The following is a 25,743-nucleotide window of genomic DNA, read 5'->3' on the forward strand; positions in this document are numbered from 1 at the left end:
ATATGTATAACATATGTTCTGTGCCAAATATATAATATATGTATAACATATGTTCTGTGCCAAGATGTCTTTGAACTGTTGAATCCAAAGTGTAAACCCAGAGCTGCAGTTGGAGTAGAATCCTTGCTCCAGCGTTCCAGAAGTGGAGCAGAGGCGTAGGAACTGTTCAAATTTAGAGTGATTTATTTTGGACTTGTATGCGACACCTTTTATTCACGCAACAGTGGGAATACTGGTGTCAGCAGTGAAATGGCCACAAAAACGTTGTTTGATTTTGCACGTCTCTCTGTCTTTGTAGGGGTATGCACATTGTGTAGATGTCTACATCAAGCAGTGTCAAGAGGTGAGTATTGAGAAGTGCTTTGTAGAATTTGATGGTTGGATATCTGATATCTGTTAATTAATTCCTAATGGCTATATTACTGTTTGTCCTTGTATTGAGCCAAGTCCTCCTTTACACTCTTTCAGGGTGCATACATGTGCAAGGACGTATTTGAAGACACTGCAGCTTTGTGTCAACGTGTCAACAAGCAGGTCGGGGAGGTCTTCAGCAGCCCAGAAACCGTCATGGCCAAGCTCATCCAGAGCATCTTTGATAACAAGTTACAGGTAAGCGTTGGAGGCATGACCCAATAGTCCAGCGTTTCTCAAAGTGTGGGGCGGGGCGCAGAGACGTGACAGGTGAGGTGCGAATGGACACGATGAACGGGAGATTTTCCTGTTGCAATGCCTTCCTTCATAGACAATAACGATCATACACCCCCATCGCACTAAACAACCACACTCAAAGAAATATTTTATTAATTAACCTATTAAGTATTGTATTGTATTAATTAGCCTGTTGTTAACCTTTCCTGCTAGTCGTAGTCGGAGATTACAGGGGAGACTTTTGTTTTCTGCTCCAGGGCCGAAGTGTTCTATATTCTAAACTCCGGGGTTATCTCCCTTTCCCTTCTGTCTGCGGTTGATGAGCAAATGAATGGCAACTTGATAAAGTTTGAGAACCACTGGTCTATGCACATGCAAAATAGTATATATTATGCAATAACACTGAACTTTGCTGTAGTTGCTGCAAAACAGGATTACTCCACCGTACTTTGTTGCACAGATTAGCAACTAGCATCATCTGAACGGGTTTTGATTTTTCAGCAAGCACACAGATGTGTCAAAATGGATGAAGAAATGGCCAGTGATTGAACCTTTGTTGAATCTACTCCTACCTGCTCTGCCTCATACTCAAGCAAGTTACTAGCGTCAACGTGAAGCATAAGTTCTTCTCTTTCATTTCATACCTGTTTCATGTCACAAAATAAGAACTTTGTGGGTAATTCAAACCAGAGTAATGCAGAGATGGAAGCAGTTTATGACTGCTGAAATTGAATGTAATTTCAAAACCATGGCAAATAGAATGGCTAGCCATGGAAATTGCTAGTCCTGCTGTTTATTTTGACAAGACGTGGTAATGAGTACTTTGTGAGATGAATAGCCAAGAGTAAGGGATGTGAATATCCTGTGAATTTGGACAAACATTACATCTGACAGGTTGTTAGCGTTAACTCCGTCAAATGACTTTGGACAGGCATCAGACTGCACCAACTATGCCTTGGACTTCAGCAGATCAATAATGGGGTGACAACCAAAGAAAAGTTTCTGCAAAAGCAATGATAATTTCCTACAATACCAAAGAAATGTATCACTGCTGTTTTACTGGAAGGGGCGGCAAACACTTTGGCATGGATAGGGCGCACTTGACCTCGTCCCACGACCTTGCCCAGGTACGTCACGTTTGTTCCGCTGATCTCACTCATAGCCAGATGTACCATGGGATGTGCAAGGCTAACAAGGAGGAACTTATCCATCCAAATACACAGTAATTCCATCCAGGCCCACAATGACACGATGTATTCATCTCTGGAAAGTTGTGTGGGCGTTCTTCAAACTGAAACGTATTGCCATTGGGGGTAATAAAAGCAGGCCCTCGTTCTGTTAACAGGACCTGACTATATCCCTTCAGTAGATCTAGTCTGGTTCCATATTCAGCCACCTGATCCCCTACACTGAAAGTGTGCCGCGTGCTGCAGTGATCAAATGGTTTTTTCTCATCCTCTTCTTGGACTTCTCCGGTTGCTCTCTAGCCAATATCCAGGCAGTGGAGAGAGATGACGTCAGAACGTTTTGCGATAAAATCCTCAGAGGTTCCAAGTCACCACCCTCGTGTAGAATGTCAACCACTCTCAACCCATGCAATTGATGTGTCTGAATATACTAGTACTCTCTTGAGTAACATCCACAGAACACATGTCCATCCCTGACCAAAGATGGACAGTTCACTTCACTTGGTCCCCGGGCGCTACAAGCTGCCCACTGCTCCTGGGGGGTCCTCCATATATGCACGTGTGTGTTCCAGTGTGTCGTGTGTGCCATTAAAAACCTGACAAAGGTCTTAATTATAATTATTATCCCTGGCTGCCGGCATCAAAAGTTCAAAGTTTCTTTTACTACTACATGGCTAGGCTTGTGGAATGAATCTCAGTACAGATTTTGTCAGATTATGAGGCTGTGTCACTTTTTCACCAAACATACACATGAGAATACCTGACTGCCCACAACTACTGATGTCTCAGTTTGACACTCCCATAGCCATGTAGCCATGATGTGGACTACATCTTTACAGTCTAAGTGAATAAATAAATAAATCCTATCGTCTGTCCCTCTTTGACAAAGGTTTTAGGCTGTTACGTGGAATGGAACTTGGCATAGAAACAGAAAAATGAAAAACTTGCCCATCATTGATGAAGCGGGTTGATGATCTGATGATTGATGAAGCGGGTTGTTGATCTGGTGATTGATGAAGCGGGTTGTTGATCTGAGTATTGATGAAGCGGGTTGTTGATCTGATGATTGATGAAGCGGGTTGTTGATCTGGTGATTGATGAAGCGGGTTGTTGATCTGGTGATTGATGAAGCGGGTTGTTGATCTGGTGATTGATGAAGCGGGTTGTTGATCTGGTGATTGATGAAGCGGGTTGTTGATCTGGTGATTGATGAAGCGGGTTGTTGATCTGGTGATTGATGAAGCGGGTTGTTGATCTGGTGAAGCATGTTGTTGATCTGTTGTTTTACAGGCTCACGTGAAGGAGCAGTTTGATGAGGCGGGTTTTTGATCTGATGAAGCATGTTGTTGATCTGAGTATTGATGAAGCGTGTTGTTGATCTGATGTTGTTGATCTGATGAAGCATGTTGTTGTTGTTGTTTTGCAGGCTCACGTGAAGGAGCAGTTGGATGAGGCTCGGCACTCTGACGTGGAGCAGTACCTTAAAAACCTGTACGACCTCTACTCCAGGTACTGAACAATCTAATCATCATCATTTGATAATGTCTGTACGACCTCTACTCCAGGTACTGAACAATCTAATCACATAATTTGATCATGTCTCAATGTTTTGTCTGGATCATTTATAAATGTAAACTTAAAGCAACGTTATGCAGCAATTTACCACAGTTTGAGGTGTTTTTTTTTTTTTTTTTTTTTTTAATTGAGCAATTACTTTTGGTATAATCTTTAAATTAGGGACAGATTAGCACACCTGTCAATCCCACTGGCCATCCACTGTGTAGGTATGTGATTCGGGTTAGAACACCCTGCAAAAATGTAAAAAAAAAAAATCTTCCCAGCAGAAAACGGCAAAAATATTGCCAAAACATACCAGTTGGCATGTTACACATTTTTGATCAGGGTCAGCTGAGCTGTTGGTGTTGTTTGCAAGGTTTTTGAACACATGCTTTATTATTAGTAGGTAGGGTGGTAGTTTTAGTCCAAATCTCCATTATGCTTCTTTAAATACCTAAGACACAAGAGTATTGTAAAATACAGTATAGGAGTTGCTAAGAACATATTGGGAAAAAAAAGCTCTTGATCGTTCAACATAGCTACACCAGTGCAGCCTCATCCCAATATCCATTAGTCCATCTCCACCAGTGCAGCCTCATACCAGTATTCATCTACACTGGGCGCCACCCCTGGTGCTTGGGCTTATACTCACATATATGACTGACAAAGCACATCTTTCTTTGTGACTTTTGTTTGTCAAACATAGTTGGGTACATATTTTACCTACATGTAAACATACCATTTTTAGGCAATGCTTTGTTCCTATAAACAAATGTTTAGCATAACCATTTGTTTCAGACATACCAGTAAAATCCCTACTGTTGTGTATGATGTGTGTTGAATCTTTGCCGTTTTTTAAATAATACCTTAAGTTAACGCATTCTTACCAAACACTGTTAAATGTCATCTTCAGGACAACACTCTTGACTAACAAACTGGCGGAGTTCAACCTGGGTTCAGACAAGCACACCTTCCTATCCAGGCTCATCAAAAACATCTTCTCCGTGTACCTGGAGAATTACATTGAGATGGAACGTCAGTACCTACAGAGTCGCAGTGCCATGATTCTGCAACGTTATTACGACTCTAAGAACCATCAGAAGAGACTTCTGGGCACTGGCAGGTTTGTGTCCCTCTTCAGCTCCTCCCATTCTCTCCTTGGGAACATGGGCTTGTGGTTTCTCTCCTTGATTAAGCTTTTGATGACTTGTAAAGTGGCATTATGTGAACATCACATACCTGGAAACTTCTTTTGGCGAAATTCACGTTTTTGAAAGTGAGAGAGGCAATTTGCGTGAATTGTGTAGAGCTTTAGATTGTTTTATTTAGGGGGGTGGGTAGGGTTCGAGCCTGAGGTAAGGTGTTGCTGGATTCGTTGCTAGTTTTGAAAGTGTGTTTCTGGCTCTAAACCCCACCCACTTTCCCAAAAAAAGAAACACTTCAGATTTACATGATTCGCACAAATAGCCTGTTTCAGCCTGACCACAACTGGCACGTCAAGCAGAAAAGCTAAATTATTGTACCAACAGTAAGGAGTGTTTGGCTAAAACTAGTGAGTTAACTAGCACAGTTAGGACTGATAAAAGCTTGCTAACTAATGTCTTTTGGTGATTTATTTGATGGTGTGCTTTAAAAGCGGTTATGTTTTTGTGGGTTTTCTTGGACTCCGATTACAAAACAAAATCTAGTAGAACGGCAGGTGTGTTTATCTGTCCTGATCACATGATCACATTATCTCAAGATTTCCATTTTGGCACGAGAGAGCTTAGGGAGAGATGCTAGTGCTAGTGCTAGGACTACACTAGTGCAAAGGGTTGGAATTAGAATCAGACTCCTAAACATTCCTGATTTTAGTCATCTCAAGGAAGCTCAGGGCATCTTTATGGGAGCTTCATTCCCAAAGCTAACCCTGCTGGGGAAGCTGGAGAAGACATGGCTACAATACAGCACACAAACCAGGGCATGTCCAGTGTAGTCTTTGGAGTAGAACAAAAACAAAACTATTACTAGCAACAAGGGATCTAGTGCCATATTGTGACATTGCAGGAGAGAGTTAAGCTAACACTATGAGAGCTACAATGAATGTTTTACCATCCCAGAGTAGGAGTTCATGAGAGAGGATCTAGTTGTTCCTGTGTCCCATCTTTCAATGCACTGCTATAAATAAGTTAAATAGAGATATATACATTTTAGATGGCCTGTAAAATGATGTTATAAGTTACAGAAGGCTACATAACTGAAAGTAAGCCAAGAAAATGACAAGTTGGCAAGACCTGTATTACCTCAATAAAGTGTTGTGCTCTCGTTGGATTCTTGCAGAATGCACTAGAACACTTAATTTGTATGTCAAACCCACTGAAATGTTTCTATAATGGAGAATCCCCCAGGATACCTCCACAAATGTGCTCTTCTTACCTTGTAGCTAATTCACTTTTATGTCTTACTGGCAAAACTCAAGAGGAATGAAAAAAGCTGCAAGTGAACACTGAATACACGTTTGACCACTTACTTACTGTTTGTCCTTTTCCCCGACATACTCATCCAGTATCCAGGAACTGAAGGAACGCATAAGGCAACGCACTAACCTACCACTAGGGTCAAGTATCGATACACACGGTGAGACCTTTCTCTCACAGGATATAGTCGTCAATTTATTACAAGAAACACGTCGTGCCTTTGAAAGGTGCCATAAGGTGAGCTATGAGAGTACTCCTCCAACTCAAATGAACACTATTTCCCATGAGGCATTGGGTTCCTGCCACTTCTCATTTCATCTTCCTTCTTCCAGCTGTCTGATCCTGCAGATCTCCCCAGGAATGCCTTCTGTATTTTTATACTCCTTGTGGATCACCTGTGTGTAGATCACATGGACTATGCCCTGGAAATCGGCCTATCAGGTAGTAACTTATGTTTGAGCTAGCCGTGGTAATGTACAGCTTACTTGAAAATGCATAACCCTTCTCAATTACACATGCATACATACATACATACATACATACATACATACATACATACATACACGCATACACGCATACACGCATACATGCATACATACATACATACATACATACATACATACATACATGCATGCATGCATACATACATACATACATGCATACATGCATACATACATACATGCATGCATGCCTATCGGGCACAGACCCAGGGGTCAGAGGTCACAGGGGTCTTAAAAACTGCAGTGTTGACCTTTGAGAGACCCTAAATGGCTCCTAGCAATACACAAGGGGTACATATATCATAAATGATTTAGAGACAGGGAATCACAAACGTCCTTAAAGAAGACCCTTTCAAGAGTCTTTGATAAACACAAGGACAGAGACAGAGTTGCCCCAAATGGTAAATATGTGTTGTTTATGGCTGAGTACCCACTGTATCTTTGTTGTGAACTTGTGGAATCATTTGGGATTCACTTTTTAAGGTTTTTATACTCCAGGCATAGCTTGAGCTGAACTGGACTGAAGGTTTTTAAACTAGCTTCTTCTCTGTTACAGCAATTCCATCACCTGATGCAAAAAATGCCAACTTATACTTCCTTGATGTGGTGCATCAAGCCAACACTATCTTCCATCTGTTTGACAAGCAGTTTAATGATCATCTCATGCCATTAATCAGGTGAGCAATGAAGCCCTCACTTTTCAGATCCTCCGTGGTGTTTTTAGATCCTCCGTGGTGTTTTTAGATCCTGCTGGGTGTTTTTAGACATCCTCCATGGTGTTGACAAGTGACTAATTGCAGATTCATTTAGTTGTTGCTGTTTAATCCAGAAGCTGAACTTTTGGAACATTTAATAGTATGTTGAATAGCAATAATAGATTAGCAATTAGAGTAAAAGGAATGTAGTTAAATATTTTTTTTATTATTTAAATTAAATGTAAACATACCCTTACAAAAACCTACTTTCAGAGGTGCTCATACTTTGTACAAAAGCACATTGTAAATATTTCTGGCCAAGACTTTTGAACTCTGAACCTTTTAAACATAGGTGTTGGCTATACATACTTGTATGCATGAGGGTACTATTACATTACTAAAGCTGCCAGTTTAGGATATTTTAGGCATCTGTCTTTCAAACTAGTGAGTAATATTTTGAACCTCCTACACAACTGGTTATCTATGTTGACCATCGATGCAACTGATGACTTCTCAATCCACCCTTGCTTCAGTTGTAAATCACTTTGGAAAAACATGTCTGCCCACAAATGCATATCAGACTTAAAAACAGCAGCTCAGGTACTGGCTATTAATATAATTTAGAATTGAACTTGTCTAGAAGCCACAGCCGGTATTTTGAACAAGCATGTTTTCCATGTTAGCTCTTCCCCCAAGCTTACCGAGTGTCTGCACAAGAAGAAGGAGGTGATTGAGCAGATGGAGGTCAAGTTGGACACCGGAATAGACAGGTAAGTGTCTGTCTGTCTGTCTGTCTGTCTGTCTGTCTGTCTGTCTGTCTGTCTGTCCATGATGTGGGGTTTTCACTCACCTATGCCTCATTAGTGTTTTGCACCTTATTCCTGAGCTTGTTTATTCCTGTATATGTAATAACAATGCCATTAATGATAATTATTTTATATAGATCATTTTATATAGATAGGTGTGTGTGTGTGTGTGTGTGTGTGTGTGTGTGTGTCTATGTATCTGTATGTGTATGTATATATGTAAACAGACTGCCTTTGAATAGACATACGGACATGTGGATCAGAAAGTGTATTTATTTGTTGAAAGTGACTGATGTGGCTTTTTCCCCTGAAGGACACTGAACTGCATGGTGGGACAGATGAAGCAGATCCTGGCAACTGAGCAGAAGAAAACTGATTTCAGGCCTGAGGATGAGAATAATGTCATGATTCAGTATACCACAGTAAGACAATACTAGTAATCCAGGAGATCACATAAAAATGATTCAGGAGCTGTCCTTTCTCCCCGTGACCTCACTCACTCCCTCTCTCTCTGCTGTGATCCTTCAGGCGTGTTCAAAGGTGTGTGTGTACGTCAGCTGGCAGGTGGAACGTGTACGGCGCTCCATGGATGGGAAGAATGTGGACACTGTTCTGGCGGAGCTGGGTGTGCGCTGTCACCGGCTGATCCACGAGCATCTGCAGCAGTTCACCTACAGCTCGATGGGAGGCATGCTGGCCATCTGTGATGTGGCGGAATACCGTCGCTGTGCAAAGGACTTTAAGGTGAGTCAATCATTCAAAGGTCACAGAAAACAGAATGTACTAATATACTATACTATACTATATATAGTGATGCTTTAAAGTTTGCAAACCCTTTCGAATTTTTTTTTATATTTATGCATAAATATGACCTAAAACATTATCAATTGTTTTAGAAAGCCTCTTAGCTTGGACCTCTGAAAATTAAAAAGATTTTGTTGTGGAGAAAAACCTAGAACGTCAATCAATCAATCAATTTGTTTATTTGATCAAGAGGGACAGTGTACATTCATGAACATTTAAGATGTAAATGCACCCAATTATAGCCAAAAGGCTAGTTTCCATTGGCAGTCCCCCTGCCAGAGTGAAAGAAGGCTATACAACCTTAAAAAAGGCATTAACGTATATCAAACATAACATTGACAATAAATTAAAAAAATAAGATAAAATAAAATACAATCCCAATATACAAGTTCTACTGCTTACCCACTAGTGATCACATTTTTGGTTATTTATCAACCATGTTTTGAGATTACTTTTAAAACAGTTGAATGAGGTTGATTCTCTAATGTTCTGAGGGAGATGGTTCCATTCCCGGGCTGACCTAACTGAGAAAACCGACTGTCCAAATACACTTTTTTTTAAAGGAATATCACAGTCTCCTCTTGCTGCCCCTCGAGTAGCACTGGTTGCTGCTGTTCTAAACTTGACTAGGCTGCATAGTGGTGGGGGGCAGGTTAAACCGGATTTTGAACATTAAACAGCAGTTCTTAAATGTGATCAGGTTGTCCCAACTTAAAAGTCTGTACTTATGGAGGACTGAACAGTGATGGTGTGATTTAGGTTTTTTGTCAAGTATTTTGAGAGCCTGTTTGTAAAGAGACATGACTGGTTTAAGGGTAGACCAGGTGGGTAAGCAGTAGTTAATGTGAGATAAAATCAGCGAGCGTATGAAAGATGAATCATTTTGTCTGCTCAGTGGAAAAAAAAGAAATCTCATTCCCCCATTTGAGATTTTACGCCATAATACATCAACATAACGGTCATGTAGCATGTAATAAGTTGTTTGAACCATCCAAGCAAGATACAACGGCTAGATGTAGTGTGTTGTACTATACTGTAGAGGGCGCTATGACTAATAGCAAGTGTAAGGGTGGACAGAAAGAGAGAAAGAGAGAAGATGTATCACGTGCACCACTGTCCGTTATATTAGTGGGTCTCAAATGTGTGATTTGTGTTTACGACAGCGGCGTAAAAGTGAACTACACTGCAGCTTTAGGTGGAGCTCAGTGACACAAAATGGGCCTTTAAAAAGGGGGAAATGTCCTTCTTTGGACTACTTGAGGATCTGGAGTATCAGCTTCAGGTGGATTTGATTGAAGAAAGGTCTTGCTTTCTGGCCATATTTAGAGCACATGGACCTGTCAGTCTATTGTTGTGTTCAGAAATTAAGACTATTCCATCCAAGAAATTGGCAAGAAACTGAACATATCTTTGAGAAAGCTAGCTAATTAGCATCTTGCCATTGTAAATGATTGAGAAAGCTAGCTAATTAGCATCTTGCCATGCAAATGATTGAGAAAGCTAGCTAATTAGCATCTTGCCATGTAAATGATTGAGAAAGCTAGCTAATTAGCATCTTGCCATGTAAATGATTGAGAAAGCTAGCTAATTAGCATCTTGCCATCTTGTAAATGATTTTCCTTTTCCTCGTAAACAGGTTCCACTGGTGCTCCAGCTGTTTGACACACTTCACGCCCTGTGCAATCTGCTCGTTGTTGCCCCCGACAACCTCAAACAGGTCTGCTCTGGAGAGCAGCTCACCAACCTGGACCGGAACCTTCTCCACACCTTCGTCCAGCTGAGGGCCGACTACCGCTCCTCCCGCCTGGGACGGCACTTTACTTAATGGCAACTGTGTGACCGGTGGAATAGTCCCTCATTTAAACATGCCTAATGTCCAGAATCAACTGTGGCCGGTGGAATAGTCCCTCATTTAAACATACCTAATGTCCATAATCAACAGTAATAGACTACAAGAAATCAATTCATTAGATAGATACATTCATATGTTTGTGTTTGAGTCACACGGTTTGACATGCCTTGTGTTGTGCCAAATATGCTTTACTTAATGATGCAGGTTTGAGTAATTACTAAGGTGTAGTCTGTCCTCCCTGTGTATATGATTGTGAATGGGTCCATATAGGGCTTGGCATAGGCTCACAACAATACAGTGCTCTCTACTTAAGATTCAAATAAACTGACCATATTGTAATATTGTAACGTGTATAACAATGGCAGTCACCATTACCTCAAGTTATCTGCTGTTTCATTATAAAAGTGTTGCAGAACCATTTACATGATAACTGGATTTTCTCTTCATCTGGTAGTAAAAGGAAGCAGCTTTGTTCCTATATGTAGAAAAGAAGCAGCTACTGTTCTGCTGTGCTTTTAAGAGTTATTAAAGTCTGAGACCATTGTGTTTACTTTTCCCAAGTACCCAAGCTTTCAGATGAAGGTAAACCTTATTTGACTTTATCTGTATTTTTTTTTTTTTTACAAACACAATCTCACGTTATTGATTCACTTTTTTGTTCACCACATTGGATTTGTGTCCATGGTGTTCTTTAAAGCACTCAGTTGCACAAGGAAAATGAAACTCTCCAAAAACAGATTGAATATTACTATGCTGAAATAAACAAGAACTAAACCTGGTCCTTCATCTTTGGAAAAATCCACTCACTCATACATTCTGTTATTTTTGTTGGCGTCAGGCCATCAAATTCATTCTCTGATAATAAGAGATTGAAAAAAGACTGGGTGTAGTCATCGTCACTGAAACATCTTAGGCAACATTTTAAGAGCAATATTAATTGTTACCTCACAAGTGAGTAATATCTTTGGCAGACAGTTCATTACCCTTATCCATTGATGGTCATTCTTTTAGTACCAAAAGATTGATGAAGACAGTCTGAGATATGATCAGTCAAGAAACAGGTTTAATCTTGTACAGTGATGCGCATCAAGGGAGATAGACAGAGGTTTCTCTCAAAAGCTTCACCCATGTCTCATCTAGTCAGCCATTGGAACATTTCAGTTTTTAGATCCTCTGAGTATAAGGTTGCGGTGATTGGTTAAAATTGCAACGCCGCGCTGAATTCAGGTATATTGTTGGTTTATATATAGAATATATAATGTTACTTTAAGTCTACTTCACATCTTTTCTTGACCTCATGACATTTTCCATCGAGGTTAAGGAAACGTGGTTAGGAAAAGAGGATAGGGCAGTCTAATTCGCCCCAGTCAGGAAGGAATGTGGATGTCTGGTGGTCCACACTAAAACACAACCCCAGTTTTCAAACTAAAACGGGGACAACCGTGTTTTCAAAAGTGTTCTTTTTACGGGCTTGGGAACTCCAGAGTAGTATGGTGATGCGTTTAAAAAGGAAAACATATGAGTGTGGGCGTAGCCTGAAAGCCTTCCACCACAGTGGTGTGTGTGGCACCCAGCCAAAGGCATTAGAGAATAGCACTCAGAGTTCTTTCTGTTCTGTTCGGTTCTTCATGCCAACCTGTACCGAGAGGTTGGTCCACAGAGGAATGTTTTCTAGGTTTATAAATATTTGTAATTTTGCAGTCACATTCTATGTATTTACAGTAGAATGCAAGTATGTTTACCATAGTCATTTTTATTGACCACAAATATTTATTTACCGATGTTACGCATGATTTGACACAATTCCTATTCATTGAGATCGCACATACCTACCCTAACCTCTTTAATGTATTATTATCAAAAGTGGATTTCACCAATATAGCCCTGTTTAGAGTCAGACATTCTCAGCATCAACCACTGGTATATAATTGTCAGGGCATTATTTTGAAACATTAATTTACATTTTTTTAATTAGTAATACTGACACCTGATCAACCTTATGTCAGCGAGCCTAGAACAATACAATGCATTTAGAGGGTGTGAATTTTTAAAGAAGTTTAAGACACCTCAAACTTTACTTTGCATTTACAGCAAAATATTGTGAAATGGTCAAAATGAGACAAAATGCATTTATTTCCCGACTGATGTATAAATGTATTGATGCTATGACAGATTTGCTTGTAATATGTGTATTGAAATTGACTATTGATTCCAGACAAAAAGATAAACACGGCCATATAACTAAATATAATAAATAAAATAATATATAACATAGTTCCAATAACAGATAACCCATAATACATTCACATTATATAATATAATATATAACATAGTTCCAATAACAGAAAACCCGTAATACATTCACAATTCAGCAAAATGCTGCCTGAGGATCTTGAGGATCTGCTGGGTGTCCACGTGTTCGGGGAAGGCGTCTTCGGCTTTCAGTGCCGCTGCGTAGCTGCTCTGCAGATCGCCCATCTTAACGGGAAAAGGCAGAGAGAGGACCATCACATGTCTGACTTAAGGATAGGGTCAGGTAGTAGAGGACAGTAGGGCTAACCGTCACTGTACGTTGATTTACTGACTCTCCGTTAGAACTGTAGAAATGTACCACCCAATTCAAATGTTATCAGAGGCCACGATCTATGCTGGTCGTCTCAGTAGCCAATGAAGTGGGATGCGTGTATGATGACTGATCTAAAAGCATGAAAGTGCACCCACACTGCAGATCTACAGAAAACAAGTGTTAAGAGAATAATTACCTTTTCCGCTAAAGTGGCTAAGTTGAAGTGTGGCTCGTACATGTGTGGTGCCAGTGATGCGGCCGTTTGCAGGAAGGCTTTGGACTGTTTGGGGAGAAGAAGTTATTAATAGATGCAGACAGACTGAGTTAAAACACTCATTCAAATGAAATCCAGTTTTTCACCAAGGATACACAGTTCGGCTAGGTATCGTAGTTTCTCATCAGGTGGTTCAATTATCGATGTAAATTCCTGTTTGTGGATGAGAAGTCCCATTGAATAGGCTTCTGTGGAATGTTCTCTCCTTCTTTTCAGAATCCTGTCCAGCCACACCCCCGTTCACAGACGCACTCCCCACTGGATCTATTCAAATCATCTATTTCTTGTCCCTCCCATCAAACTCTTCCCCGTCCACACCAAAACAGAAACAGTAAGTTGACCTGGACTTGCAGCATTAAAAAAAAAACCTGCGCTGAAAAAGGCTGACATGAAGAAACAAAGAAAAGACCAACATTGAAAAAGCACATCAGAACCAACCAAAAACACACCTATTCAGTGCCCAAAGAGTTTTTTCATTTGTATTTATTTATTTTTGAAATCAACGAGATCAATAACAAGGCCATCAATTGCAAACAAATATTCTATTAACCATCTTTTGTTCTGTAAAACCCCCAGCAATTCACAGCTTTTACCCAGTCTTTCAAAAAAGCCAAATAATAAATAAACAAATAATACTTAGTTAGCCAGCAAACATATTTGGAAGCTAGGGCTTGGTAGAAGCAGGCAACCTTTATAATAGGCTACTCTGTAATACTACATTTTTCTAGACAATGAGGTGAGCCTGCAAGCTAGCTAATGCAAATGATCAAATTCTGAAGATGTCTGAACCTTTCTAAAAACATCTCTCTAGAGAATCCCATTCATGTGGCGCAGCGTTAGAAACGTTACTACCAGGGGGCAACTCCATTACTTCCCTTCCTATAAGTAGCAGTCAAAGGGAGTGCACCCTGCCACATCTATTCTACATAGGTTCTAATGCAGTCCAACTAGAAAACATTCTTAGTGAGCTAAGTTTAAGATTATCAAACACTTCATCTACTGTCACCACAATACATAGTGATATTAGCCCTAGGCGAACACCATCTCATTCTCTCCCCTGACACGGAGTCAAGTACAATTTCTGCCTCTGAATCTCAGTCCCCTTCCTGGTGAAAAAGAATGAAGGTGTTTTGGAAAACGCTCACCTGCTCAACGCGGCCTTTCCGCAGCTCTAGCACCGCCAGGTTGTTGTAGGCCTCGGCGTGGTCATTGTTGAAAGCTAACGCTAGCTTGAAACACTGGTACGCTAGTGTCAAATCGCCTATTCCCTGAAGAAAGTCAACACAAATGGTGTCAATGTTTCCTGTTTAATGGACAACTTGTCTCGTCAGGGACAGGTAAATGGTCCTGAAGGTCAATAACCGTAATGGAAACAGCAGTAGGAATTAGCGTCAAGGACACTAGCATCAAGTGTGTTTGTATGATGGCTCTTAAAGTACATGCATACTGACAACAAGCACACACATTCATTGAACATCCGCTATAAGGACTGCTACAGATTGTCCCGAAGTGGCGTACACCATGACCCACCACTGCCACATGTCCCAGGTTGTACCAGACGTCAGAGAAAGAGAGAGAGAGAGAGAGAGAGAGAGAGAGAGAGAGTGAGAGAGAGAGAGAGGGGGAGAGAGAGAGAGAGGGGGAGAGTGAGAGAGGGAGAGAGAGAGAGAGGGAGAGAGAGAGAGAGAGACCCACCACTGCCACATGTCCCAGGTTGTACCAGACGTCAGAGAGAGAGAGAGAGAGGGAGAGAGGGAGAGAGAGAGGGAGAGAGAGAGAGAGAGAGAGACCCACCACTGCCACATGTCCCAGGTTGTACCAGACGTCAGATTGCTCCTCATCGTTGGACACTAGTGCAAGGGCTCGTTCAAAAGACGACAATGTCATGTCATACTGTTGCGCATAGAAACAACAGAGACCCAGGTTGTTATACAGCTGGCAGTTGTACACACCCATCTGCAACAGCCGTCTATAAAAAAGGGGGAATGGAAAACGAATAAATGGCTATAAAATCTGCAGAATGGAGTTTTGCATTAAGTGCTTTTCCAACATGTTTACCTTCCATTGATTACGAAGTCAAATTGAACAATACTGAAATAGAATGCTTCCCACTTTTAAATATATCAATAGCATATAAATACAAATATATGGCAAATGTCAAAAATGGAAAAGTACAGTAGGATGAAAAATATAGCAAAATGAACATGCCCATCCTCTTGTAATACCACTTTAATAAGAGAAATATACTAAAATAAACATGCCCATCCTCTTGTAATACCACTTTAATAAGAGAAATATACTAAAATGAACATGCCCTTCCTCATGTTGTACCACTTTGTACTTCAGGAGGAGATAATTGGCACTGTAGTGCAAACAGAAATCCAGCTTGGCTTGTAGTAGTTAGTAGCGCGCCCATCGGTTAACATTAATGCTAGCATGGTGAGCTAGCTAAAAAGTTTGAGTGCTTAAATGAAGACCTATAGAGGGTCTATTTAACTCAACTAAGTTATTGTAACATATTAGTGAAGTTACTGGTGTATATAAACATCACTGTTGATGTGGTCACCCAGATATCTTTCAATCATATTAATGTTTTCATGTTACATAAACCCTTTCCCTATCCCTTTACCCTTCTGCAAGGGAGAGGAGCTAATATAAAATTAGCAGAAGCCACAGCAAATATCCACAGTGATTGCACATTTACATTGAGGCCAAACTCCACACCAAAATGGATCCAACTTTGCTCTACCTGTAAAAGCGCAAGGCGATCTCAGACTGGTCTGTGTAGAAGTGATTGCTGCCGATGCAGGCAATGGCTTCCACATGTGTGTTGTCCTGTTTTAGGACATCTTTATAGTACTCTGTGGCAGACACGATGTTGTTCATCTCCTGTAAAACACATGAGCATGTTTAATATAAGCAAATAAACTCCTACAGAAGTGGGAGAGTGTTTGACTGTGCATAAAACAGCATGACAAAAGAATTCTTTGTTACAAAGTACAGTAATATTCTTCAATAACACACTTCATGAATGCGTGCAATTCCTGTCAGCAGAGTCGCCTCCCCTGGGAAGTGGTCCAGACCTTGTTTAAAGAGGTTTAGGGCTGTTATGGGCTGGTCTAGGCGCTGATACACCTGTGGATGCAAAAGAGTATAGAATCAAATCAAACTGAAGGAGGACAGCTAATACAAATAAGCACACCATTGCAACAAAAGATGGGCTTGTAACCTTCACTTCGCTTAATCAGGCAACTTCAGTGAAGGCCACTGTGGGTTTGCTAGGTTGGATTTTTACCTTAGCTAAGTATAGGTATGTGTCAACCATCTCCTGGTGATTGAGGGCGGATCGGAACTGTTTCTCAGCTTCACGGTGTAAACCCAGTCTGCAAACATAGAATTACACAAAGAACAAAAGAGACTGAGCCAGACCATTAACCTTATTGCAACTATTGACTCAAATTCAAATATTACACTGAAAACATTGCTACTGTAGGAGAGAAAACTACAAATAAGGATCCTGTTGTTCATGTCTGGGGCGTTGACAGGTAGCCTCTCATCAAGATGGGAGACTCTTCTCACCTGTAATAGCATTTACCAAGCTGGACCTTCCACCACCAGTCCTTAAACTGGGCATGCTCTGTGGCAAGGGCAGCAAAATCCAGGGCCTGTAATGTATAATTACAAATGTGTTATATTCAGATCCTGACATTTTAGAATTGGTCTATGTAAACGTTTGTGAAAGTTAGTAAAAGTATATTATTTAATACAAAATGTTAAAATGAACTTACATTTTTGACATCATTCTCATGATGGAAGATGTAGTCAAACAGGGTCTAGTAGGGCAACCGACGGTACAAAATGTGAGGGAAAAGTAAATAAAGCAATAAAATAAGATAGTTGTAAATTCGCAAAGCAGGATAGGAGACCAACATTCTGATGTAAAAACGCCCTCCAGTTAAAAAGAATCTGCAACATTTGACCCACCTTAGACATACTGGGCTTTTGAGCATATTTAGTAAGGTTGAGTCTAGACAGGTTTATAAACGGCCCATCCAGATTGGTCAGCATGGACGCCTGAGACAGGGGGAAACAGTTAGAATAATATATATATATTTTTAAGTGTGTAAACGTCTGTGCTTTTAATATTTAAAAAAGACCCTGAAAAATAATACCGTTCCAAGTCTAACAAATCTCCCAGAGGAACTAGTGACTGGCCGCGCTGTGTGGGCGGTCCGCGGGGTCTTGATGGCCTGTTCCATGGTGCCTGGCCGTCCTGACTGTGTACTGGGCCTCACAAAGCCAGTGATGGGGCGCCCAGACTGGGTCATGGGCCTAAGGTTGATAGTACATGTCTAGTTCAATACTGGGGCTATGAATTAACATGGAAAAACCAAAATACCTGCTTGGAGTTGTATGTCTGTTCTTTTCAGAATGGAAAGTCTATACAAAACCTGACAGCTGGGCTAGGGCCTCCGCCTTGGCTAGTCCCCGGCAGCCTCAGAGATGTTCCTGGCCCTTGCAAATACAATTTGATAAGGTGTTTTAAAGCTGTCTTTTTATTATATTATACACCATTAGGAACTTGCTTTAAAAAAAATAAAATTGGGGGTAAATTTCATTGGCACAGTCAGACTTTTTTGTGAGAACATTTCGCTTACTAGCAACTTGAGCAATGGAACTTTCATCCAGCATCATCTCTGCAATGCCCTCGTGATCGACCTCCACTTCATCTATGTACACCATCTCAGTCAGAGCCCGTGTCTTTAGGCTCCACGCCGCCTGCACCACAAAAACACCTCAGTGGAACATCAACATTCTGTTGTCATGACAACACCTCAGAGGGGAAGGGAGGCATAAAGTGTGACAGAGATGGAATAGGAATAGACAAGGTATAGGATCAACTCCTGAAAACAAGAAGGAAAAGAAGCTACATTACCTCCGAGATAAGTAGAGGCGAATCAGACTCCTTGGGCAAGGATGTAAATATAAACAGAGGATAAACAGATAGAAAGGATAGAAAGATGAAGTAAAGAAGTAAACAAATAAACACATTCAGGAATAACTGTACAGAGGTAGGTAAAGTGGAGATAAAAATGATTCAAATCCTGTAGAAGATTTCACAACATTTTGGATGAAAAGTCCTTGTTCAGCTGTTGGTGCACTGCACTGCACTGCACTGGACTCAAACCAGTACCCTAGGACATGGGAGGCAGGTGTTAGCAAGGATGCTAACAATATGCAATGTTCTGTTCTTGTGGTAGGTTTAACCATCACATTTTTTTTATTCGCTTCTTAGGTCAGAGAGCTCCCTTGGGAGCTCAATGACTACACCATCCAGGGAAATGTACAAATTAGCGTTTACAAGTAGCAGCGATCACTCAGCTTGGCTACAGAGTATTCGTTTCTTGGCAACGCTGAATGCTGTTCGCACCAGTTGGATTGATTTGGATAATGAATTAAACACATAATCTTCTTGGTGGAGGTAAAAACAAAAGCAGTGGGTAAATTTGCAGCCCTATTCAGTGGTTACTGACTCGGGATTATGTCACCCGATGGGGTAAAAAATGTACGTTACAATGTCCCCACCCGCACAGATTTCAGTAGCAAAGCCCTATGAAAGATCACAGAGAGAAACTGAAAATGAATTGACACAGTCACCCTATCTAGCTCTCTCCACTAGTAGTAGTTAGTAGATAGCTGGACCTACAGAGCAAGTGAAAGCTACCTCACTAGGGATGGGAATGGAGAACCGGTTCTTGTTGAGAACCAGTTCCCAGTGGATTGATTCCTTGGAATCGTTAGCCAAAGTCCTTAGCGATTCTGCTATCGATTCCAGTGCCGTTTGCGCATGTGCAATGGCGTCACACGCACTCAGCCTTCTTTTGTTTAGACCGCAGCCAACATGGCGTCTAGGCAGAGGCGTTTAAAAATGTCGTTATATTTCACGCGAAAATATGACCACAGGGCCACTTGCAAAATGTTTATTTCGTCAAACTACCAATATGCAGAAACATTTGTCCACACAGCATGCAATAACTTTGCAGGAATGTCACGTTTTTGATGCGCTAAGGAGTGACGATAAAGTTAATGAATCTCAACCAAGCAACAGCAGCGCAGCTAACGTAAGCGCTTCAGTTATTAATATCGAAGGAAAACTCCTCCGGACCCTGTCTATTGTGTTAGTGCCATTTGTTTCATTGTGTAAAACAGCTTTCGCTGTTTGTTTGTGTCAGTTTTATTTTTAGTTCAAGGTGAATGCACTTTGTCTGTAGGCAAAATACATAGTTTATTGTTTAACAGGTGATTTTATTATTTTTCTTAAATATAAAGATACCAAACCATATTGTTATCTTGGCCCAAAAAACGTGATAAAACTGTGGGCCTAGTGTACTTTTGCATCCCTATTGGTACGGACATTTCACAGGAAATGCATTACTTAAATAGTAACAAATATCTCCCATCATTTCTCCTTTAAGCCTAAATAAACCGAGAGCATTCATGTCAGCCATGCCTGTTTTGCTGAAGAAACGTTAGAGCCATGAGCATTATTGGAGTGATGGAGGCTTGATTGCTGCTTTACTTGGGAGTAACAGTAAGGCAGTTCTACCAAGTAACTGAACAACGGCACCATCATTGTCTCCCTCATCACATCCTACACATTCTCTGGCTATATCGATGACAGTTCCTAAGTAAGTTAGCCACAAAACTAGCTAATGCCATGGTTTGTTAGTGCATGAAAACTTTAAAGTTAATAAGTGGTTAGATTAGTGTAGTTCTGCCTTAACTACGTAATGATTAATATACCTATGATTCACATGTCAATACACAAGTTCAAAACAGTTCTTGGTAGCCAGTGGATCATGCTACTAAAAATTGCACTATTTTGTGTGTTTGCTTCTTTCATAGTCTAAACTACTCAGTTGCAGTTTGCTTTTAAAAGTCGTCAAGTCTCCAACTGGAAGATCATCATGTCCAACCCTACTGCAGTTGACCAAGAATTTAACTACAGTAGGCTTTGACGGGGAGATAAATAACGTCATTTGTTGTTTTCCATGGTCTATGGTAGTTACTAAGAGTAAACCCTTCTTTGCTCATACCCTTTGTTGGACGTAACAGCACAGCATTCATGCAAGCAACCTAAACACACTTTGCCGGGGCACTTCTTCTGCTTCTGAAGCTTGCCGTTTGTGGTGGCCAAGTCAGTGCATTGAAAATAGTTAGCCCACAGGGAATACACATAAATGAACTGATCAAGTAGGCTACATAATAGTGAGAGCCGATGATCTGGGATGCAAAAATGCGACTGACTAAAGTGGCAAGGTGGCCTTAATAATTGATCCTAAGGTGACAAGAGTACACGATTGGTGGCTTCTTGGGACACAATTAATTTGATTAATTGATTTTATTTCATTTATATATGCAATTATTTTGATATATTGTTCAACTACCTATCAAGACACTGTGGTTACCCAGTTGAAGATGTGGTTGCTTAAACCCCCCATCTGCAACTCCCAGATTGCCCAAGGATTATTTTGTGCTGTTCTCTGAGCCCACCGTATTTATAGCCACTGCCACAGCCTGCCACAGTCTGCCACAGTCTGCCACTCACTGCCACAGTCTGCCACAGTCCGCCACAGTCCGCCACAGTCTGCCACAGTCTGCCACAGTCCGCCACAGTCTGCCACTCACTGCCACAGTCCGCCACAGTCTGCCACAGTCCGCCACTCACTGCCACAGTCCGCCACAGCCCGCCACAGTCCGCCACAGTCTGCCACAGTCTGCCACTCACTGCCACAGCCCGCCACAGTCTGCCACAGTCCGCCACTCACCGCCACAGTCCGCCACAGTCCGCCACTCACTGTTTTTTTCTGTTTCTTCTATCTGATGCCTTTACATCATGCTTCCACCTCGCATTCTCTGACATGTTCTTTTTCCTTGATTTGGTTTGTTTTAATCTGAACACAGGGGCAGCCTAGGCCTATTTATATTCATTAGCAGAATTAAATGAGTCTAATTGAGGGAGAAGAAAGGGTGAAGAATGAGTGTGGTGTTTGTGCATGTGTGCTCAATTTCTCGTTGATCGGGATGCACAAAGAAAAGGTGTGTGGAATCTACATGCACACTTAATATATCTGAATGTTCATACTATGTTTTGGTATAAATTCTACACAAGGCTTTGTACATGAGGCCTCAGCTGTCCTGCTTTGTGCTGTGCTGCACAGCTCGATGACCCTTTGTCCTGCATCCCGCATATTGAGATCATGTTCCGCATTTTCACAGATGTGTTCTTTTACCCGCTTGGCACAAGCCACTTATGTCGTTGCGGCATTGTTTCTACTCTATTTAATAGCGCTACATCAAAAGCAGCAACGTGGGTCGTACAAATGCAACATAGTAAAGCTTTTCTAAAAGCCTGACTTTCATCCAGTGGCTGAGAAGAGAGCAGTGAAGCCTGACTTTCATCCAGTGGCTGAAAAGAGAGCAGTGAAGCCTGACTTTCATCCAGTGGCTGAAAAGAGAGCAGTGAAGCCTGACTTTCATCCAGTGGCTGAGAAGAGAGCAGTGAAGGCGGTCATCAAGAGGCTGTGCAGACATGGGGCCACTAAACTCCTCAGCTACGTCACAAAACCCAAACTTACACGAACTTTGCAGTTCAATAAGTAAGGGATAATGTATAGTCCGGCGGTCATTTTTGAAATATAAATCCTGACGGGACATCCTGAAGGGATTTATTTTTTTCGATGATGACCGCCGGACTATACATAATCCCGTTAATTATACGGTTTTGTGATTTCTGCTAAGAAAAAAATTGTTATTCACTCAAATAGCACTTTATAGTTTCAGGTGTTGCATAGCAACCCATTACTTGCATTACTTACATTAAGTCACAACTAATTTCCGTTACATTAAGTGAATGGACTACAGAAGAATGATCTGAAAGATGGTAATTACATTAGAATTAGAATATGTACAGACAAGAGGTTTTTTTCATACTCAGTTGAGAAGATAAGTACTGTACGATGACAGGCCTACACTGATGCACCTTAAAAAAGATGTTTTCATATGAGGGCATGACGTAAAAGTGATACTGTAAAGTCCATAATGTCTGCATCAATCCAAACACGAGCTGTCCAAGTGTTTCAGGACGACACAAAGTATGAACATTTGGCAACATAACGTCAGTCATAAATTACTTATTTGCACCGGAGATTAAGTCTGTGGCTATTGTAGACATGACATAGGTCCATATAGCACATATTGGCACACATTGGAAAGCGTTGCTGAGACTTTGCAAGGTCACAAACTTCCAAGGCATTTGGCGTGAGACTGACAAAGACTGACTAAACTTTTTGGCATGAAATTAAATGTATTTGCATGCTAGCCTGAGATGTTTGGCATCTGGAAAAACTACAAATGACAGTGACACAGGAGTGACACCGATAAATGTACAGCCTACGTCGCAATATTTCTAAAATTATGTCGGATTGTTTTTTTTACGTGAGATAGTTTACTACAGCTAACAATAGCCGCCACTGCCGTAACCATGGTTACCACTCTAGATTCCACATGCTGCTTTGGATGCAAGCGACACCAGACATTACCAGCCAATTCATAGGACTTTGGCGACTTTTTCGCTTGCTAACAACATCTTCAAGTCAATAGTTAGTTAACGTTACTGAAGACCGACTGATATCTAACATCACCATATGGTTTGCCTAGGTTTCCTAGCTGCTGGCGTTGTTTTGCTCACACCTTATTTTCGCCAATTTTGCTTAAGCGCATTCATTTTTCCATAGATTTTTTAACAGAAAGTATTAAAGTGTTAACACCAGCTAAAACTACAAACTACCGAGCGACATGCATACTATATTGTCAAGTATGCAGCGTACTGCAATAAGAACAACAGAATAAACTTAACTCAATTATCTGAACATATTCAACGCTTTGAAAACAGTTAATCTCATAATGATCAACCTACTATTTGCAAAATCCAAATCCAGTCTAGTCTCGTCAGATGTCTGGTAATTTAAGTAAGGAAATGTTAGCTAATGTTGACTTACTAGCTAGATATAATGGTAAATTACCTGGTCATAAGGACTGTCTCCAAGAACCTTTGTGCAGATGTCTGAACATTTCTGGAATTTTCGTCTCCTAAAATAGCTCCATGCAAGAAACAACGGGTCCATGGTCACCTCCATTTTCTGCCAAACTTAGTTTATTCGAGACAAAACCTTTGGCGTGTATAGTCGGCGATTAGTTTGCTAAGCTGGATCAGAGCCTGTCCACTTCGCTGGCGTCCTTCTGTCACTCTGGCAACGGAAGTCCTTCACCATAGACATAGTGAGGGAATATAACTGAGTCGCCCCCTAGTGGTAGTGTTCCAAACGCTAGGCGAAAGGAATGGTGTGCCAGGGCAGAGCAGACATGTAGTCATGGCCAGAAGTTTTGAGAATGACACAAATATACATTTTCACAAAGTTTGCTACTTCAGTATCTTTAGATATTTTTATCAGATGTTACTATGGAAGACTGAAGTATAATTACAAGCATTTAATAAGTGGATGCAAAGAGTGTATATCTGCAATGTTGACCCTTCTTTTTCAAGACCTCTGCAATCCACCCTGGCATGCTATCAATTCACTTCTGGACCACATCCTGACTGATGGCAGCCCATTCTTGCATAATCAATGCTTGGAGTTTGTCAGAATTTGTGGGTTTTTGTTTGTCCACCAGCCTCTTGAGGATTGACCACAAGTTCTTTTTAATGCATATTCCCCTCATCTCTTTTATAATGAAATGGCTTAATATTCACAAACTTCTATTGTTATTGTAAAGCTGTTAGAGTGTAGCCTAATTGCAATAAATGTAATCTACAGTCAACTCTGTTGTGTAGGCATGTGTATTAATAAAGTAGTATTGTACTAAACTAAACTGTAATCATTAACTAGTAGTTCAGCAGTAATGCACGGACACATCATTCCACATTTCTTCCTTTACTTCTTCTCAATTCGAATCATCTTCTTTGATACCAAAACATCTTACATTCAACACGTAGTCGCCACCTAGTGGTGGTGCGTTATACAGAACACAACATTCCCCTTTACTTAAGAATAAAACTTCAATCACAACAGGGGAACATACAGGTATATTTCAGTACCTAGAAGTTATCAGAAAAACTCAAGTATAGATTTAAGTAACAACAGTTACTGTCAACAATGTTAATAGTAATAGACAATCTGACATGAAATTGAACACTATTAAGTTTCATAGTAAGACAGAGACTAGTAGTAAAACAACAGCAAAAACACTTTAGTATCAGTGTGTGTTTAGATCTTTAGTATCAGTGTGTGTTTAGATCTTTAGTATCAGTGTGTGTTTAGATCTTTAGTATCATTGTGTTTGTGTAAGTAGTATATCCAATACCAAGGAATATTTTAACAGGCTATACAATTGTAAAGTACTCATGCATGTGTACACAAGTGTAACAGTGTGTTTAAGTCACAAAGTCCTCAAGCCAACTCGGAGGCCGTCTGACACGAGCAGGGGTGTGAGAGTTCATGGCATCAGGTAGGTCAGGCTCAGGGACTGTGTAGTTGTCACTCACAGCATCTGGTGTAGAGCGTGTAAGTGTCTCTGGTGAGGCAGGGGCATGGTATCTAACAAGTCGTGAGGAATGCCATTTCCTACCGTCAGATAAGAGGAAAGTGCTAGGGCCAACTTGCTTTCTTATCACCAGCGGCTTGGTGTAGCGTGAGTGAGCCTTTGGAACATGGAAAGGCTTCCGCACACGCACTCTGTCCTCTTCTTTGAAAAATTTAACGTGTGCTCCACGCCGGGAGATGGTGTATGACTTAATTTTTTCCTGACTGGAGGACACTCTCTGCACATCAGTGTCAACGCTTGTCGGTGGCGGAGGAAGGACATGGAGGCGTGCAGCAACTGGAAGGGTGACAGTCCAGTAGTAGCATGTGCACTTATTCTATCCCATACTCTGTGCTAGCATTTACTTGCAATGTAAATTGTGATGTATTGGTAACAGCATTGACACACCACACCAGTAGGGGATGCTATGCTATGTTTAATAGTAGATGTATGCATTAAGAAATAAACCAGTGTAGAACTATAACCAAATGTGGTCGGTCGTCACTCAGAGTTGTCTTGCATACTGATGCTATATAATAGTGAATAAGTACACTACAGTTGACTAGGAAAGTCATTACATAAATAATTGTAAATAATTATGTTCTTTTATTCTACTTCCCCTTGTAATAGTAACCTGTAGAACAGCTTAGTGGGTATACAGTGTGCCCATAAGGTCACTATTACAAGGGTAAGTAGAGTAATGGAACAGCTTAGTGGGTATACAGTGTGCCCATAGGGTCACTATTACAAGGGTT

At 40.9% G+C, this 25,743-nt stretch overlaps 2 protein-coding genes across 3 annotated transcripts in view; one reads left to right on the forward strand and one right to left on the reverse strand.

Annotated features, from left to right (window-relative positions):
* exoc5 (exocyst complex component 5) overlaps window positions 1–10,932 on the forward strand; it is a 22,162-nt gene extending 11,230 nt beyond the window's left edge. Inside the window, exons 8-18 of the mRNA XM_031572705.2 lie at window positions 299–343; window positions 469–609; window positions 3,262–3,344; window positions 4,306–4,515; window positions 5,938–6,085; window positions 6,181–6,289; window positions 6,905–7,025; window positions 7,727–7,813; window positions 8,163–8,271; window positions 8,378–8,593; window positions 10,290–10,932. Coding sequence (XP_031428565.1) covers window positions 299–343; window positions 469–609; window positions 3,262–3,344; window positions 4,306–4,515; window positions 5,938–6,085; window positions 6,181–6,289; window positions 6,905–7,025; window positions 7,727–7,813; window positions 8,163–8,271; window positions 8,378–8,593; window positions 10,290–10,478 — 1,458 coding nt within the window. The 3' untranslated portion in view covers window positions 10,479–10,932. The remainder of the gene's footprint in view (window positions 1–298; window positions 344–468; window positions 610–3,261; window positions 3,345–4,305; window positions 4,516–5,937; window positions 6,086–6,180; window positions 6,290–6,904; window positions 7,026–7,726; window positions 7,814–8,162; window positions 8,272–8,377; window positions 8,594–10,289) is intronic.
* Window positions 10,933–12,238: 1,306 nt separating this feature from the next.
* On the reverse strand, window positions 12,239–23,677 carry ttc8 (tetratricopeptide repeat domain 8). Of its 2 annotated transcripts, XM_031572706.2 has the most exons (15): window positions 23,431–23,677; window positions 18,282–18,311; window positions 18,004–18,124; window positions 17,797–17,860; window positions 17,518–17,677; window positions 17,330–17,419; window positions 17,134–17,178; window positions 16,925–17,010; window positions 16,641–16,728; window positions 16,370–16,480; window positions 16,095–16,234; window positions 15,140–15,314; window positions 14,491–14,613; window positions 13,268–13,351; window positions 12,239–12,983 (listed from the first exon to the last, which is right to left on the reverse strand). In XM_031572706.2, exons 1-15 carry the CDS (start codon window positions 23,542–23,544, stop codon window positions 12,867–12,869), a joined length of 1,548 nt encoding a protein of 515 aa, XP_031428566.1. In that variant the 5' UTR covers window positions 23,545–23,677; the 3' UTR covers window positions 12,239–12,866. The 2 variants fall into 2 exon arrangements, with proteins under 2 accessions (XP_031428566.1, XP_031428567.1); XM_031572707.2 differs by lacking the exon at window positions 18,282–18,311.
* Between the last annotated feature and the right edge of the window lie 2,066 nt (window positions 23,678–25,743).

This window comes from Clupea harengus, chromosome 8 (genome assembly GCF_900700415.2).
Source record: "Clupea harengus chromosome 8, Ch_v2.0.2, whole genome shotgun sequence".
NCBI lineage: Eukaryota > Metazoa > Chordata > Actinopteri > Clupeiformes > Clupeidae > Clupea > Clupea harengus.